Here is an 18,572-nt window from a genome sequence, read left to right as displayed (position 1 = left end):
TTGATGTTTATGCAGGCAATTCTAGACAGCTTTATTAGGGAGTAAACAGAAACTGTCTTTGTCCGGAGTGGAGTAACTTCATAAAGTGCTTTGAGAAATAGGTTTGACTGAAAGCAGAGATGGACCGGTTCGTCTGGTCTAATGGTCTGCTGGAGATGAACGAAACCCTGGTCATCCAGCAAAGAGGTGTGAGACTATATGATGGAGAAGAAAAGGTAAAGATGGGCTTCTCAGACAGAGACTCAAGTCAAGACAACCTTCCCGCTCAGCTGAGCTGGTTACTTCGAAGCGAGCAGGCCTGCTGTTAAAAAACGATAGTATTATTAGTTATGTAAGAGAGACACATTGACCATTATTCATGAACTGTTCCAGTGTGCGAGTGCTGTGTGTGTGGACCCTGTCTCTGTGTTCGTGTCATTCATTCTTCTTCCCTCCAGGCGAAGCTGGATGCCGGAGTTGTGCTGCTCAGTACACATCGTCTTATTTGGAGGGACATAAAAAACCACGTGAGATTTAAACAATCAACGTTGGTGCATTTAGCACGCGGCTGTAATTTTGACTTTTTAAAGCCTTATGCATAGGCAGCGAGCACATCTGATCTCTGCCTGTGCTGTGATTTGCCCATGACATGTGTGATTGGTATGGTTCCCCCCGGCTCCGTTTCTAGACCCCTCTCGGTTTTGCTCTACACAGGAATGCTGCATCGCTGTTCCTCTGTCTCAGATCGTATTCTTCGAAGAACAGGCTGCTGGAATTGGAAAGAGGTAACTTATTTAAAATAGGATCATGCGGCAGAATATAATCAATTAATCAATACCTCACACGCAGCTTAATCGACTCACTCACAGCTTCATTCGCACCTCCGTAAATGTTCAAAATTTTGGCCACCGTATTTTCAGTGGCCCAGATGAACAAGCTCTCAACCTAAACTTGTCATTTTGAGCTCAGTATGTGCCCAAATAAGTATAACATTGATGTTGTCTTTAAAAGCACAGGTCTCATTATAAGTACATTTTCATTTTGTTTCCATTGTAGTGCAAAGATTGTTGTTCACCTTCACCCTGCTCTCCCCAACAAAGACCCAGGGCCCTACCAGCACAGTAAATTCTCCTACATTAAGTTGTCCTTCAAGGAGCATGGCCAGATTGAGGCAAGTTAATTGCTTTATATTATATAGGAGAGAGTAAATTTCAGCTCTTCTTTATTCCATAGTCAACACTTAATATCTCAGTAACAAGTTGTATGTGATGGTACTGAATTTTCGCCTGTCTTGTGTCTGCAGTTCTATAGGCGGCTGACAGAAGAGATGACTCAGAGAAGATGGGAGAACACACCCGCATCCCAGCCGATCCCCACAGCAACAGGGTCACAGGTGATAAGATAGGATTGAGAAATTAAGTGTTCAGTTGTTCCTGCAATATTTGATTGATCATTTTATTCAATTTTTTGTTCCTCAAAAAGTAATCCCCATCTTGAGATGCTGCTCTTTTGAATAGGTTTTATCCCCTTCTAAGGATGTCAGTGGCAGTGCAATACATATCCTGACCTCTGATGTACTGTTTTTGCTTAACTAGAAAAATGCTACAGCCAATTTTTAAAAATTCTTTCGCCTACTTGACACTTTATGTTTAAGACATACCATATTATATGGAAGAGCACACAGAACTCTTCTTTGGACAGTGTTCCAAGATATGTTCGGTAAACAGATTGGTTGCCATAGTAGTTTGGGTGTCGAGAGTGCTGCTGGCGTCCGTCTCCCAGGCTGACCCTTTCCTTCCTCTCCCTTTGCGCTGTGCTGGGGGAAGTGCAGACAGGAAGAACGCGGGCCGTGGGGATTGTGGGCATTGAAAGGAAGCTGGAGGAGAAGAGGAAAGAGACCGACAAAAACATTTCTGAGGTGAGAGATTTGGGGCAAGGGGTATCTAGGGAAGGAGAGAGAATGGGGAAGGTATCCAGGGGATATGAGGTGATATGCAGGTTGATGGGAACTAGTGCAGTCGGCCATCTGTGCCACATATGAACGGCTTAAATGCTTCCCCTTCCTATTCTGGCTCATTCTCTTACTTCCTCAGCAGTGCAGACACACAAATGTTTTGTACCACATACTTTTAGCTCCCACCACCCCCCAAGTGTTATTGTCAAGTGGCTTTGTGCTCTTTTTGGATGCTGGGAAACAAGAGTAGTAGCATTAGTCCAATGTATATTTTAAAATCAGTAACATTGAAGTCTTAATGATGAACAGTCTTTACGAGGGAAACTCTTTCCTTGGCCTTCTGCTGCTAATCATTAGGATAATTTCACAAACATCCACCTGTAGGAGGCTGTGGAATCTGCTCGTCTCTGTATATTGTGCTGTTACAAAGAAGCAAACTTTCACAAATTTATAATTGTTGAATTGTTTAGCAGGATCATTTTTTCAACTATTAAAATGTAATAACTTTAGGTGCACCCTGTGACGGACTTGCATAGGTGGATTCCCTGGGTGTACACCAAAGAAAACAACTAAGACCCACAGTGTTTCCAGTGGAATAATCATTAAATTCCCAGAAATATGGATCACTGATAACACTGGATTATATATTTTGTTACGTATGTATGTATGTAAAGGGGGTGCGGTGGCGCAGTGGGTTGGACCGCAGTCCTACTCTCCGGTGGGTCTGGGGTTCGAGTCCCGCTTGGGGTGCCTTGTGACGGACTGGCGTCCCGTCCTGGGTGTGTCCCCTTCCCCCTCCGGCCTTACGCCCTGTGTTGCCGGGTAGGCTCCGGTTCCCTGTGACCCCGTAAGGGACAAGCGGTTCTGAAAATGTGTGTGTGTGTGTGTGTGTGTATGTATGTATGTATGTATGTATATTGATTTCATTTTAATGCAAATTTGTGGTATAATCTTTTTAAGTATCTTTCTATGTTTGGAAATATTTTTTTATAGCAGCTATTTTTCTTGTACTTGGAAATAATATATTTTTAAAAACCAGCACTGGTATCCTTTGCAGCGTTTTGTGGGATTTCCTGCCTGAAAGGGTTGCCATCTTTAGGTTAGGCATTGGGTTGGGTCTGGTTGATTGGGTGTGCATAGTGTTTTGCCCCTCCCATGGTGGAGCTGTGTGCCTGTGATAAGAGGGGGGCTCAGCAGACCTTTGTGAGGGGCCGGAAGTGCGTGCTGGGCGTATGCAACTGCCCTTTGTTCCCAGCCCGACCCCTTCATCACCGGCCAGTACTGAAATAACACAAAACAAAGCCCCGTGCCGTGTCAGTGGAGGCCCGTCCTCACTCCATCTTCTCCACCTACCTCCAGTAATGCATTTCTTTTGCACACTGAGTGAGTTGTACTCTGGACTGACCAGTATCCTGAAGCTGAAAAGGAACTTGACTGAAAATATGATGATTTTCTGATACTCTAAATTAAAACCAGATTAACTGGTGTGCAATGTAGCAAATGCGTGTCTGAAAAGATCAACTTTAATGTTAGTGTAATGCTTCTTCTAGCCAGGATTTTGACATGTTTCTTGAGGAAGACTTATCACTTCTTAATGATAGGGTTGGGGATCACAAAAATGTGAGGCGTTTGTGGTAGCTGGTGCTTCGTGCTGAATGGCTTGGTCACCATTTCTGGTTTGTTTGGGACTTCCTTCCTGACCATGTGACTTCCCTCCGACTCCTTTTCTGCAGGCCTTTGAAGACCTGAGCAAGCTTATGGAGAAGGTATGAAAGCACATTGTTACATATCACAGTGGAACCATTATGTCACTCCTGCCTTGTCCACATGCTGAATTTCTCTTCTTTCTCATAAGGCCAAGGAGATGGTGGAGCTGTCCCGATCAATTGCCAACAAAATAAAAGAAAAGCAAGGGGACATTACAGAGGATGAGGTAGGTGGAACCGCAAGGTTCCGTCTTCCTGTATCCGCTACAGATAAACCTGGGACATTTGGCCTCCAGCCTCACCCTGCCTCCCAACACTACCCAGGAACTTCTCATATGGGAAAATTTTTCATACTTCAAAATCGTAGTGAGGTACCTGAAACATACAGCATTTACGCTTTGTAGTTGAAGGTTTGATAGTGCAGAGATGAAATGTCCTTGCATTAATTGGATGATTTATTAGACAAATGAATTTATCTTATTTATGTGGTCATAATTACTTCCTTTATTCTCTCAGTAGGTTCTGAATAATAGAATTAAAACAGAGTTACCTCCAGTTAGTCCACATAATGCATATGGAAAAATTGAACCCTTTTCTGTCATTGCTCCAACAATGTGTGTTTATCCTTTTGAGAGTTTTTCTGAGACTGCATCCCTGTGGGTGGAAAAAGGCATGTCTCAATGTATTTGATGAGGTGCTTCTGAACACAGGCTTTTCTCACCAGCTGCCCTGCGTCCACCATAATTAGGACTTTGTGTCCCTGTGGTAGTTCACCACTGTAGCGCTGCAAAGTAGCCAAAGTGGTTTGTGGTTGTGTAATTCTGTAATAGGTCTTCTCGAGTTAACAGGGTGGGCTGGTGATCCATTCTGATCCATGAGAGAAAAAAAAAATTCTCAAGTTAACAAGACTTTATGGGGTCTGAGTTACATTATCACCCAAGTAACAAAGCTTACGAAGGAACTTCTAGCTCATCTCCCAGCAGAAGCCAAGAGTTTTGGTTTTGGGCTGTGCTAATGGAGCCAGTAAGTCCTGTTTTCAGTCACACATGGGATTTGACTGAACAGGACTTGGCTTTTCCCTAGTACACATGCAAGCTCTTGTGTTCTTGGGTGGTAATTTTTATTCAGAGTGCATACACACTGCTTGTTTTTCCCCATGATTTGAAAGAGCAGATGACATTAGTGGCATCAAACCAAAGTGACAAGAAGTGCTAGGGAACATTAAATACCACCATGCTGTTAACAAAATGGCAGTCTGCAAAGGATGCTGGGCTTTCAAAATGATTTCACAGTGTTACTATGCACCCTGGATGTTGGCCAGGTACAGGCAGCAGTCTGAAGACAATGATTTGAAACCCTGGCCCCTACCTCCACCTATAACTTCCCCTTATGTACAGGGTTGCAGATGTATCTTTTGTGTTTGTGACCTTCTTACTTCCCTGTTCGCAGACTATCCGGTTCAAATCATACCTGCTGAGTATGGGCATTGCCAACCCAGTAACACGGGAGACTCATGGCTCAGGGACTCACTACCATATGCAACTGGCCAAGCAGCTTGCAGACATGCTTCTTGCTCCTCTTCAGGTACCTGCAGATGAATAGCTTGGCGGAATGTCTGATCCACTTTCTAGCCTGGAATTTTGGTATTGGGATTTTTTTGGATGTGTCTCTTTTACTGTGAGTGTCTGTATTTGTTTTTACCTGCATCACATTGGATATCAGATTTTTTGTCTGACTTGAAAGTTGAGGATTTAGACATTCAGGAGATGTAGATTCTCAGTCCATGTTCAGGTTAGTTTGTTAGATTGATGTTATTTCATTGTGCTTAGCACATCAACCCACTTGCTTTTCTCAACGATGCCTCAGCCTTTTAAAGTACCCAACCATGCCAGATGGTCCCCTTCCCTGTGGGGTGTCTGTGTTATTCAGATCCTTACCCAGATTTGGGTTTTTAAGTACCCAAGAAACAAAAGCAGATCAGAATTTGACATGAGGTGCTATTTCCTTAGGAGCGAGGGGGTATGATGGCCCTGACGGAGGTCTACTGCTTGATGAACCGTGCACGGGGCATGGAGGTGAGGTTTTGATCAGACTGCACCTGTCTCAGTCTCTGCCATCTGCCTCCCATTAATGTTTGTAGCACTGCCCTTTTCTTTATTAGGGCAGATGGAGACTGCACAAATATTACAGGTCCTTGTCCTCATCCATGAGCTTTGAGTTACATGCACATCAGGATTAATTGGAAGTGACTCTGATCTCCCTGCTCTGTGGTGTTAAGAGGGAAAGCCCTTGATTGGCTGATGAAGGGCCATCTGGGTGAATGGGCTCCTCTTTGAGAACTCATGCTAGTTCACAGTGCTCTAGAATCTTGCTTCTGGCTTCCTGTGCATGTGCTCCCAAAGTTTTGTCCCCCTCATTTAGAACAAAGTCACTTTCAGCTCCTCCTTTCTACCATCTGCTCCCCTGAAGTTACAAAAATTCCAGGATATTAGTGCTTCATATGAAACACATATGTCCAAACACATTTAGATAAGCACACCTCTGTATTTAGCTGATTTTTGCCAGAACTCGCAATAACTCTCGCTGCGCTTTTCTGGGTCTCGTGCACCTGTAATCACACAAAAAATGCAAATACATGTGTACAAACCTTATAGCCACACATTTCACCACAATATTCCTTTCCCTCTCCTGCACCCCTGTCTTCTAGCTGCTCTCGCCAGAGGACCTGGTGAACGCCTGCAAGATGTTTGAATCTCTGAAGCTTCCCCTGAGGTAACACTTGTACTGCGCTTCCAGATCATTGCAGGGTTATGTGGTGCGATCAGGTTCATACAGATGGAAAACAAGGCAAAGGCATCCATTGACCACTTCCTTCCTCACTTCCTGCTTTCTGTAGGCTCCCTTTTGTCCAGGTTCCTCTCACAATATCTTAGGTGTTTTATGAAGTAAAGACGTGACTGTCATCCATTGCATTTAAGATAGTTTTCTTGTATGTTGTAAGAATTATATTGTTGATTTTATTTGGTTTTTTCCTATGAATTAAGATTCTTAGGGTACCAAGTATTGAGCTGAATATTTAGTTTAAGATTGCCTTTAAGGTGAGAGACAAAGACTTACTTAAAACAAGTAACTGAACTTGAATGGAAAACACTAGGAAAATGAAATCCTGAAAAAGATCATGTCAGCAGCCGATTGTTAATAAAATAATTAGTTTCCACATCCACAGTTATCCTCCTAAAATACTATATAAAACTGATTTATTCAGCTGTGGGTTTTCAGCTGTCATAACCTGATTTACTTGCAGGTATCTTGTGGTAGTTTCTATGCAGTATGTGATGTTCCCAGACCATGGCTAAGTCATAGTGTGTGTGATAAAGAGAGTGTGTTCCCCTGGTGTATGGATGAGTGACCCATTGTAAGTAGTGTATCTAGCAGTGTAAGTCACCTTGGTGAATAAGGTGTGTGGGCTGGTAACACTACATAGAGTTTGTTGGAAGTTGCTTTGGCGAAAAGTGTCTGCAAAGTAAATAAATGTAAATGTAAGTCTCAGGTGTTCTCTTTTGTTATAGAAATGTGTTCATAGTCATTAGAACTATGCAACCAGGTCAAAGTGTATCAAAAAAAAAAAAAAAACCAAAACCAGCTGGCCAGTAGTATTTCTGCTTCTCTTCAGCCAGCTGTCTTCCTAGGAACTGGATTTTTGTAACAGTGGCTACATTTGTGTTCTCTAGGCTGCGTGTTTTTGACAGTGGAGTCATGGTGGTGCAGTTGCAGTCACACAATGAGGAAGAGATGATTGCATCTGCACTGGATAATGTGGGTACCTCTCCTTCATGCAACTTGTTTATGTAATGAAATTATGTGAAATGCTGTAGTTCAACATCTTTGAACAGGCAGCCAGTGTTCCCTCTCATAAAATCTCTGCTTGGTGTTCCACCACACGCAGCCTGCCTTCAGTAGGCTTGCACAGCACAGCAAACAGCACATGTGACCATGTGTAAGTTCAAGTTCTCAGAAAGGTCCCAGTGTTGTGAAGAGTAACCAACAATGCTTTGGTCAAATTTCAAGGTATACCTCCTATAGCTAAGACCAGGTAGTTAGCTCTAGGGACTGTGCTTTTGTGTTGCCATCAGCAGGCCTGGGGCTGAACCAAGTGGGGATTATGGTTTGGGGAGGGGAGATCACTTCCAGATGTGCTTGTGGAACAAAAACATTTTTTTTTTTTTCTTTTCCGGTAAAATTTTTTAGAAGGCGAATTGGAGGGGGTGTACATAAGTGAAGTGGGGTGTCTGATTCTAATTTTCCATCACATATGAGTCCAAGGCACACACAGAGTAATGCAATAACATGATTCACAATAGCTTTTAAAGGGGCTCTGAACTGGGCGGTCCACTTATAAGCAGTTGTAAACAATTTGATCTGATGAATTTCACCGTTTTGATCATTTAAAGTGATCAAACAGTAGGTGGCATAGTGGTTAGAGCTGTGGCCTTGCACTCAAAAGACCCAGATTCATATTCGACCTGCTGTAGAACCCTTGAATTGTCTAATAACCTAAATTGCTCCAGTAAAAATTACCCTGCTGCATAATTGGGGAAATCAATGCAAGTACTTTGTTTTAAATTGCTTTGTGGAAAAGTGTTAGCTAAATAAATAAATGTAAACAGTTGTAAATTTCTGATGACAGTTACACCCTTAATACACACTCACACATGTGTATGCACGCATACAGAAGCATGAAAAGAACTGCGTAGGAGCCAGGGGCTGTGAGTTATTGCTCATCTCCCTCACCACATCCAGCTTTCTCTTACCGCAGGTGTCAGAGAAAGGCTCCCTGACTTCAGAGGAGTTTGCCAAGCTGCTGGGACTCTCTGTTCTCCTCGCTAAGGAGAGGTAAACATTTACTGCAGGTCCATGTGAAATGCAATAAGTAAAGCAATATAAGAATGGAAATAGTCCAGTTGAAATGATCATGATGTATGGATGTGTGTAAATATTTATGCACACATACACAAGTAAACATGCCAAAGATTTCAACTTTTTTCCCTTTTGCAGTTAGAATTAAAGTATCAAGGGACAGCTGGTCGTGGTGGTTAGAGCTGCTGCCTTTGGAACCAAAGGGCATAGGTTCAATCTCCACCTCTGGTTGTAGTACCCTTGAGCAAGGTACTTACCCTAAAAATTGCTCCAGTAAATTACCCAGCTGTATAAATGGATAAATAATTGTAAATACTTCAACACTGTAAGACACTTTTCAGCAAAGCGTGAGCTAAATCAATTAATGTATCAGTGTGAAATGTTGCAATAAGACTAATGTATAATGGCTATAGATTAACTAAGCTGTCTGCCCCATCGCTTAGGTTGCTGTTGGCTGAGAAAATGGGACATCTCTGCAGAGATGACTCAGTGGAAGGCCTCCGCTTTTACCCCAACCTGTTCTAACAGACTGATCAGGCAGATTTAGACATGCCCTCCATCTCTGCCACCTGTCTGTTTCTGGTACATCAGCATCCCTCTGACTCAAGAGGTGGATGAAGAGGCCATCTTTGGCTATAAACATATGGGTGTGAATGCGATAGAACTGAACTGAGCTGGTGGAAATAAATGCCTCAGTTGTACATTTGGGGGGAAAAAAATGCTGTTGATTCAGAAGAAACACTGAACACTGCACAGCTTAAGATGTATAGTACCATTTCTTATTTTTCAGCTGTGAATAAACTAAGGTCTCCTGTCTATGATGATGAGAATGATAGAGACCTCTCTCGGACTTCTTCACCCCTTTCTTGTTCAAGCAAAATCTACATTTCAGGTTCATATAGCCTTATTCTTTGTGAGTTGTTGTTGGAAAAAGATGTCGCTGTCCATAATAAACATGTTGTATCAAGAATATGAAACACAATCAGGGCAGAAAAAGAAGTGACAGTTTGTCCATTTCTGGCATAGAGGGGAAATTTGATTTGTTTTTGGGAAGGCCATGTACCTCTTCTGATACAGTGAACAAACACTTTGCAATACAGTCTCTCACCGTCTCCCTATCTCCCATTCTTTCAGTTTATTTCCCCTCTACTTCATCCAGACTTCTACAGGGGTACCTCATAGCTGAGTTGAACTGCACTGGAACCTATAACTGGGGTATTTCACTTTTTTAATCAAAAGTTGCCCATATATATGATGTCTTTATACCATAATTCACTGTATTATACCAGTGCTATTGATATTTAAAGTTGACCTGTGCTGATTTTGTACTGTACCCAAAGAATATAAGGTCATGTACATATCATTCTCCTAACTCAGACTTCATAGACTGACAATGTATAATGTCAAATGTCATATCACTCCAGATTTTTGTTCTTCTGTTTATGACTACTTTTTAAATAAAATCTGGTACCAGCTTTTTAAACTTACCTGCATTTATGCTAATGTTTGAGTTTCAGGGATAACAAAGAGTTTACGGTTACTCTCCTTTTTGGTGTTCATTTCTGTGACAGGGATAGAAACCTTGATAATGACAACCATTTTCAAAAAATTATTGTAATTAAAGCAAAGCAGCTGGTCGCTTACATTTATCTTCATGCTAGGGTATTTTGTTGGTGATTTTCTAAGCCATTTCAGCAGGAGGAGAAAGTCTTGCTGGTTTCATTGATTCCAGAGGAATAACTTCTATAATTCAGTATCTCAGGTTTGTGAGCCGAAGACATCTGCAAGTTTTGCATATGCAAAATGATTACTATGTATTAATTGAGAACATTATTAACCTGTATTTGTGCCAAGTGGCTTTGAGAAGGATTTCTTTTCAGCTAGCAAGCTACAAGCCAAGGATGTAGATTCATTTAGATTCAAGGGGAGGAGTGAACAGTTGGTGGACAGTAAATCAAACATAAAGCACATACACTTTATAGATGGAGATGCATACAAATTTTGTAAACCAACAGCTTCTTCCAGGAATTACTTCAGCGATTCTAAGTGTGATATAAATCTGCCTAATTTCTCTACACAATGTCCTGGGTGTTCAGGTGAGGAACTTGTCCTCAGCAGAAGCATTTCTGGATGAAGACCAACACACTGACCAATGTAAGGCACTCGTAATTTTTCTACGACATGTGCGTCGTTTTGGAGAAAAGCATCTGTTAAATGAATAAATGTAAATCTAAATACAGTGGTGGGTCTGTACTTACCAGATGTGTTGTGTTTTAAGTCAACTGTGCTGTTCTTCTTACTCTCAATGGAATGAAGAATGATGGTACGGTGCAAATTCATTTGCTCATCATCTACAGCATTTCACACATGCTGAATGCTCCAGGAATAAAACTACACAGTTTAAAGTGTAAAATCAGACTCCTTTAGCATATTGATAGGATGACAGACTCAATTCCTTGAGATTTGTGTGGCTATAGTTAAGGTGTTTTAAATTACATTATTTTCTTTATTTATAAGGGTCAGCGGTGGTTAGACAGTAATGTTCAGGACTGCTGCCTTGCTGACTGAAGGTTTAGTAGTACCTTTTATCAAAGTGCTGTACTGATACAGTAAGAATACCCTGCTAGGGAAGTACAGGCAGCTGCTAGTGTAGTGGTTAGAACTGCAGGTTTTGGACCCCAAGGTTGCAGGTTTGAATCTCCTCTGTGGCTATTGTATGCAGAGCAAGGTACATACTAAATTACTCCTGTAAAATTATCCAGTTGTGTAAATGGGTAAATCATTGTACAGTACGTCACACTTTGGAGGAAAAGCGTTAGCTGAATAAATAAAATGTAAATGTACAAATTGGTAAGTCACAGTATTCTTTGTGTAACATTGAATGCAGTATTGGACTAAAAACAATAATAATGAACCACGAATACATAGAAGCTGACTAATTCTTATTGTTTTAGTAAAAAGTACTGGGATTTGTTTCAGCCAGATGACGTGGTTCTAGGAATTCCGCATTTTGCGCGCTTTTCGCGCGCCTCACAACGACGATTCAATCGGCGCCGCAAGTGTTTCATTGCCCACAGAGGGAGCCAGGGAGCGCGCGCGCTCTCGCCGGGACTGTGTGCGCGCGCCGCGCTCAACCGCGCGCGCCTTCGTCCAGCCTCCCGTCCGTCCGTCCGTGTCCCTCACCGCAGTCCCACGGATCTGCTGTCATCGCCGATAACGGTTTTGTCGAGCTGCTCGTCAGATGGATACATGACATGTCACAGAGTCAGAGATGACCGTTGAAGAGGATTCAAGTGGATCAAAGGTGTCTCGAGCTGTAAGTGCACAGCGCTTGTCAATACAATCAATATTTGAATACTACAGATACTAGTATACAATACACCCGTCTACTAGTGTCGCCACAAATAATTTAACGCTGCTTTTCATTCTTAAAAAGTAATAAAGCGAACTGCAACATAAGCATTTAGCACATTGTAACACTTTTTGAGGACGTTTCCTCTTCTTCGCCTGTGTGTTTAATTTTTATTATCTCTATAATTAAAGTTTTTTTTTTCTTTTCCAGCAGAATAGACACATTTTATGAATGCAATGGGCTCACATTTGTTATAGCTGTGGACTTTATGTTTTCCCGACATTGCTTGATGTTCAGCGGTCCAGAGTCCCGAAAAGCTTCAGCTAGAAGGTCTTCATGGTGAGCAGATGCATGATGTTCAGTCAGTATGATGATCACTGTGCTCTTTCATATCCACTGGTCTGAATGATAAGCACTGTGTTGTGGATGATGTCCATTGTGTTCTGAATAATCTACACCATCCTCAGATTATATGTACTCTGCATCGCGGGAGGAAAATGACAGTCACCAAATTGGACAGCAGCTGAGGGATGTAGATTTTCTGGAAACAAGATGTAATACGACCCTGCTAAACTGTGGGAACATCATAATGCATGACATTTGGCTATTGCACTTGAGCTCCATCATTTCCCTTGAAGAAAACATTTAACAGAAAACTTGAATATTTGTCTACAGACTGTTTTGGGGTAAATAATTACATTTCGCTCCGTTAAAACTGAGCTGAGATACATTTAATTGGATTGATATTTCGGTTCGGTCTCCGACTCTCCTCATAGCACTGCAGTTAATGGTTGTTCTTCAAAAATTTCCTTTCGCCACAGTGATTTTCAAGTTCTGAAGGTGTAATGGATTTGAAATGATGCATGTTTAACAACCGCTCATTGACTCTAGATCTGCCTCTGGTTTGAAACGTAGGAAAGAAAGAAAACTGCAGATATGACAATTAATATGAAATCTCACTGTTGCAGCTACGAGGTCAGACATGATCTGTAAACTGTTTTTCAAGTTGTTGTTGATGCAGAAAAAACAAACATTTTTTTCTAAAACTACATCTTGTTGTGAGTCTGTCCAGGGTCTTCACTGGAGTCTTAGTTTGCACTCCTACCTCTGGACACATAGGTCTTAGCTCAGTATTTATATAGGTCTTAGCTTTCATGTATACCTGTAGCCTCTCTGAAAAGACGGATTCTCCTTACACAACATGGGCCTTTTTCTCATCTGACCTGTGAAATCTGGTGACGGTCTTGACGAGTGGACATTCTGTGTCCTGCCTGCTATTTCTTCAGTGCAGCCTTGAAGGTGCAGCCGGAGGGTGATGCAGTGTGAAAGGGTCTTGGAGCTCAGCAGCTGCAATGACTCTGAGTCCCACCGCGGTTGTCCTGCTTCTGCTCACATTCTGGGGAAATGGTGAGTGGACCGGCCACTGCAGCACATGGGGTCACATCTGGTAGAGTTAGTGGAGGGACAATGAGGAGCTTCTGATTTTAGGAGTGGTTTGAAATATGGAATAAATTCAATAATTGCTTTATGTTGTGTTTTTATTTTTAATTTCTGAAGAGTGTAATAATAAACATACACTTCTGGAATATGCTAATGTATCCTCGGAATTATGTTATGAGCTGACTATTAGATTGATCATTGTCAATTTTAAATCCGCCTCATGTAACACACCGTAAACCATAAGCAGAACTCCTACCAAAGTAATTTGTAAGTATTTACAGACTTACAGTATTAATCCCATGTATAAACTGACTATTTTCCCAGAGCATTGGTAGGGAGTGGAGCTTGAACTAATAACCCTAAAGTTACATATCCACAATCTGTTAAACTTCCAGCTCCCCCACGTTTATTACCCTAGTAATGTCGTCGAACAAAGGGTAGAAACCTTCACTCCTAGATATAGGCATAATGTGAAGGAAACAGGATCCATTGATGACTATAAATACACAGAATTTTTTTGTTTTCAGTGCTCTGCTGTGCCACCTGCTATTGTGAGCTGTTGTTCTGAAGGTCATTAGTAACATATTTGGGTTGCTTGCTTGCAAAGGAAATGAACCGGAAAAAGGAAAAGGAGGGAGGCCACTCGGACGTTATTTTTTCCTCTTGTTGCAGTTTTCTTTTTTAACACGCAATGCGACAGCCAGCTTTCATCTGAGAACCACACAGTGTGGCCACTCTTATTTACTGAGTAAACTAGACGTACTGCCTTGTTACATTCTGTAGTTTTTCATGATGCAGCTGGTGAAGACAAACAGCATTGATCATTGAGCAACATATGTCTAATGGTGTCTTGTACATTCTTATTCTGTCTGTATCTGTGAATCTCATAAGCTCTGGCCAGAATCTGCCTCTGGCCTTCCACACACGTGGCTCTGAGCAATGAGAGTGTGTTTTTAGATTTGAGCTGTGAGCACAACACAACGGTGCGCAACATGACCGTGTCCTTGGTGGACGTGGAAACAAATGTCACGATGCTGTCAAGACCTGTGACGGCCAACCAGCCCAACGGAGCCTTGGAGTTCAACTGCATTTTCTTCCGCTCTGCTGGGAGCTTCAAATTCATATTAGAGGACAGTGACCCAGACCAAAAAAATGGCACCCAGTTGTGGAGCCAGGTACTGCATGTCCAGTGGCCAACTTTTCATATTTCTGTGGAGAGGTCCAGCAACCAGAGCTCGAACTCCTTTCGGATTGGCATCTCCACCAGTGACAACTTCCAGCCGTGCATCAGTACCAGGACAATGTCCCTCTACGTGGAGATCAAGTACCTGGAATACAATCAGATCAGGCGGAACAGCATTGACAAGGTTAGAGCCCAGATGCGGCGTGACATTCAGGTGGTCTGCTCGCAGCATGTGGAGCTGCACTGCGTTTTCCCCTTCACTGAGAGGGACTACATCACAGTGGCCCTCAAATCCTCTCACTCCCAGAGGGACATCAAAACATCAGGGCCGCTATACCTGTCGCGCCTCTTCCCCTATAAACTGCTTGTGGACAATGTGTACCGGACTGGATGCGAGAGCTCTGTGGCTGTGCGCCTGCTGCCTCCTCCATGTGCTTCCGCCAGCGGGAAGATCTTCCTGTACCGAGAAGGAGGCTTGGGGGCAGCATCTTCAGCTGAGGAAACCTCCTCATCTCTGGCCTTCAGATGGCTCACCCAGGGGGAAAATGAGACTAAGTTTAACTGTTCGGTCTTTGACCCAGGAAGGAATAAGTACTGCTTCCGGTTTGTCCTCAACTCCGGCATCTCGCCCAGTCTGTCACAGACCTGTATCGTTGTGCAGCGAAGCGCAGGTGAGCCCTTACTCAGGTTCTCTTGAAAGATGCTCGCAGGCATTCCCTCCATATGCGTGGGACTGATCGGCTCTCTCTGCTCTCCAGAAACCTGGGGTCAGTGGCAGCCATGGAGCAGCTGCAGCGTGAGCTGTGGGGAAGGCGTGAGAGAGCGCGTTCGCCCATGTCTGCTGCCCCCTACTGGTGGGCTGGGCTGCACTGGCATGGTTAAGGAGCAGTCGCACTGTTCTCTGGAGGACTGCACAGGTCAGCACTGGCTTCCTGTCTTAATGTCACTTGGTGTTATTTAGCTGATGCCTTTGTCCAAAGCCACTTACAATGTTAGCTTTGTACAGTTATCAATTAACTGTTGTTTAACCATTTATACAGCAGGGTATTTTTACTGGAGCAATTCAAGGAAAGTACCTTGTTCAAGGGTATTGTAGTGAGAGCCCAGATTGCACCTGGGGCCTGCAGTTTGCAAGACCAAGGTTTTAACTACACTACCCACTGCCTGTATACACTCTTACGCTGTTAAACAGACGCTTGTTGCACAAATATTCGCTGGGTTTTAAGAATGTGTACCACCGGCCCCAGCGCTGCATCGTGTTTCTGTATGCACATCTTTATTTTCATTGGTTTTCATGATTTATTGTGTTCATTTTTGTTTCATCATGGACCCAACGAAAATTTAAAAAAAGCTTTAGTAAGTATTGTCAAAAACTGAATACGCTAATGGAAAAGGAGCTCGTAAGGAGCAGGTAGTGTTGTAGTTAAGGGTCTTTTGGTTCGAGTCCCATGGGTGCTACAGCGTGGGGGCGGCTGGTGGTGTAGTGGTTAGAGCTGCTGTGTTTTTACCTAAAGGTCGCAGGTTCAAACTCCTCCTCTAGCTGTAGTACTCTTGAGCAAGGTATTTACCCTGAATTGCTCCAGTAAAATTACCCAGCTGTATAAATGGGTAGATAATTATAAGCAGCTTAACATTGTAAGTAAAGTGAAGAGAAAAGGGAATGATTAGTAATAAATGTAAAAACACCCTGCTGTTAAGCGGGTAGATAGTTGTCACTTAGTGTGCAAAACCAACATTGTAAGAATTTTTGTGTACAACTGAAGTACACTGAGTACAGTGAGAGAGAAAGGTTGTGACAATAACTATAATCTACCATACAAAGTGCTGTAGAAGCTGTTTTCCTACTTATTTTCTATCATGTTACATTGCAGTTAAAACCATTACTCCAACTATTCATAAATTATTATTTGTTATATTGTGTTTTTGTTGGCGGGAGGTGCAGTGGCATGGCGGCGCAGCGGGTTTGACCGGGTCCTGCTCTCTGGCGGGTCTGGGGTTCAAGTCCCGCTTGGGGTGCCTTGTGACGGACTGGCGTCCCGTCCTGGGTGCGTTCCCTCCCCCTCCAGCCCTACACCCTGTGTTGCTGGGTTAGGCTCCGGTTTGCCGTGACCCCCACTTGGGACAAGCAGTTTCAGTCAATGTGTGTGTGTGTGTGTGTGTGTGTGTGTGTTTTTCTTGGACACTTTATAATTGCATTTAATTTTTTCCTACTACACAAATACATTTGTTAAACAGCCAACAAAAAAGATGTCAAAATTAGTCTCATACTATTTCCACATATCTGAAAATTATAATGGAACTACAGAATATCCGTAACACTTCACTTCAGTCACATCAAACTACACCGATAGTAGAGCCTTATGAAATTTAATAATGGGGACAACTAATGTTATATGACATCCTCTAAGTGTTGTTAGTAATGTGAGGTCGCAATGTGATGTTAATCTTCCTCTTTTCCTCCCTCTTTCAGCACCTGTTCCTTCACTTTCTCCCATGCCCCCTGATGACACTGTGCTGGGAGGCAACCTGGTTGCTGTGGTGGGCATCTCCTTGTGCCTGGTGGTGATTGTAGCGACTGTGCTGGTGACAGTGTGGCGGAAGGCATGCCACACACCTGAGTGCAGTGCAGTACAGCGCGGCACCCTACACTCACCTGGAGGTCGCAAGAACTCAGACGAGGCCTCCATCTGTGGTCGCAGCCTGCAGCGACCCAGCTTCTCCGAGAGCCTGCAAGCCTCTGCTCCAAGCCACCAGCAGAGTCAGCCACTCCCACAACCACAGCAGGATCCTGATAGGATTTCTCCTACTGGCCAGAAGATCGTCCCACCCATTTTTGGCTACCGACTGGCACAACAGCAGCTGAAGGAGATGAAAAGGAAAGGGCTGAAGGAGGCCACTAAGGTGTACCATGTCTCCCAAAGTCCAATTGATGACACCATGATGGAGACCACCAGCTCTACCCCAGTGGCCCTGACTCCAGTGCCCCCTGACTCAGAAAGTCAAGAGGAGGCCAATCTCCACCGTTTTCGAATTAAGACTCCCTTCATGGAAGCGCCCAGAACAGCCAAGGCTTCCGCAGCCACAGCCCCAGACCGACTCAGCCCCAAAGCAGACCCAGTCCTGGGAACACCTCTGCAGTCATACAGCAGCCAAGCCCAGCGGCACGAGCGGGTGGCAGACTGGGTTGAGATGGTGGAGCGTGTTGGAGGAGGGTACCTGAAGAACCCCAGCTTCCGGAGAACCACCAGCTTCCACGAGGCCAAGCCACCACCACCTCCTCGACCCTTCAGGGAAAGGAGTATGACTCAGGTGACTCCTCGTCAGGTGCCTGAGGGCAGCTGCAGAACCAGTGCATGGATTCCACGCCACAATCCCGAGCGGCAGGACTCGGGCCACCCCAAGGCTGGACCAGCAGATGACATGATGGACAGTAGGCAACAGGCAAGGTCTGAAAGGACTTATTGCCATTTGGACTCAGGCTTCAGGGTGACAGCGGGACTGGAGAGCAATGCCAAGTTGAACTACCTTGGCAACCAGCACAAGGAAGACATTAGGCCCAATGGGTCCAGCCTAGGGCCTGACAGGGCAGAGAGGGCAGAGCTCAACTGGAGCAAGAGGGGTCCCTCACCTATACAGAGGAATATGTTGGCACGGAAGCTAAGAGAGGCAGGTTCCTCAGCCACCTGCCAGCGTCCCCGCGCAACTGTCGTCTCACAGGCCGACTTCCGGCGGGAGAAGTGCCGAAGCCTTCCGCTGTCCCCTGACTATAGCGGTTTCCATGGCTACCATGGATCTCAGTATGGCTTGACAGAGTCTGAGCAGCGCATGATGGATCTGTCTGGTTATTTGGCAGAGGAAGACAGTGTGGAGGTACTGGAGGTTCACAAGCTCACCTGATAGCATGACCTGGATCAGTAGTGGAGGACCTCACTGATGCTTGTTTCAGTCCATTCGGGGCAATGGATATGTTTTAATAGACAGTGTTATCCATTTTATGAATTTTAATTTTATTGCCTTTTGCTCTCTGAACCTTTATTAACT

At 43.8% G+C, this 18,572-nt stretch overlaps 2 protein-coding genes across 2 annotated transcripts; both read left to right on the top strand.

The window, feature by feature from the left end:
• The first annotated feature begins 119 nt into the window (after positions 1 to 119).
• Positions 120 to 10,038, top strand: vps36 (vacuolar protein sorting 36 homolog). The gene is made up of 14 exons (XM_018755090.1): positions 120 to 215; positions 438 to 506; positions 694 to 764; positions 1,036 to 1,150; positions 1,283 to 1,372; positions 1,811 to 1,897; positions 3,667 to 3,699; positions 3,789 to 3,866; positions 5,089 to 5,223; positions 5,649 to 5,714; positions 6,347 to 6,411; positions 7,371 to 7,455; positions 8,456 to 8,532; positions 9,000 to 10,038. Exons 1-14 carry the CDS (start codon positions 120 to 122, stop codon positions 9,079 to 9,081), a joined length of 1,149 nt encoding a protein of 382 aa, XP_018610606.1. The 3' UTR covers positions 9,082 to 10,038.
• Positions 10,039 to 13,193: 3,155 nt separating this feature from the next.
• Positions 13,194 to 18,526, top strand: thsd1 (thrombospondin, type I, domain containing 1). The gene is made up of 4 exons (XM_018755194.2): positions 13,194 to 13,315; positions 14,240 to 15,202; positions 15,290 to 15,448; positions 17,002 to 18,526. Exons 1-4 carry the CDS (start codon positions 13,261 to 13,263, stop codon positions 18,426 to 18,428), a joined length of 2,604 nt encoding a protein of 867 aa, XP_018610710.1. The 5' UTR covers positions 13,194 to 13,260; the 3' UTR covers positions 18,429 to 18,526.
• Positions 18,527 to 18,572: the final 46 nt, after the last annotated feature.

The sequence above is a fragment of the Scleropages formosus genome, chromosome 4, assembly GCF_900964775.1.
Source record: "Scleropages formosus chromosome 4, fSclFor1.1, whole genome shotgun sequence".
Classification (NCBI taxonomy): domain Eukaryota; kingdom Metazoa; phylum Chordata; class Actinopteri; order Osteoglossiformes; family Osteoglossidae; genus Scleropages; species Scleropages formosus.
Note: the sequence above shows the minus strand (reverse complement) of the source record. Positions and strands in the feature narration are given on the sequence as shown.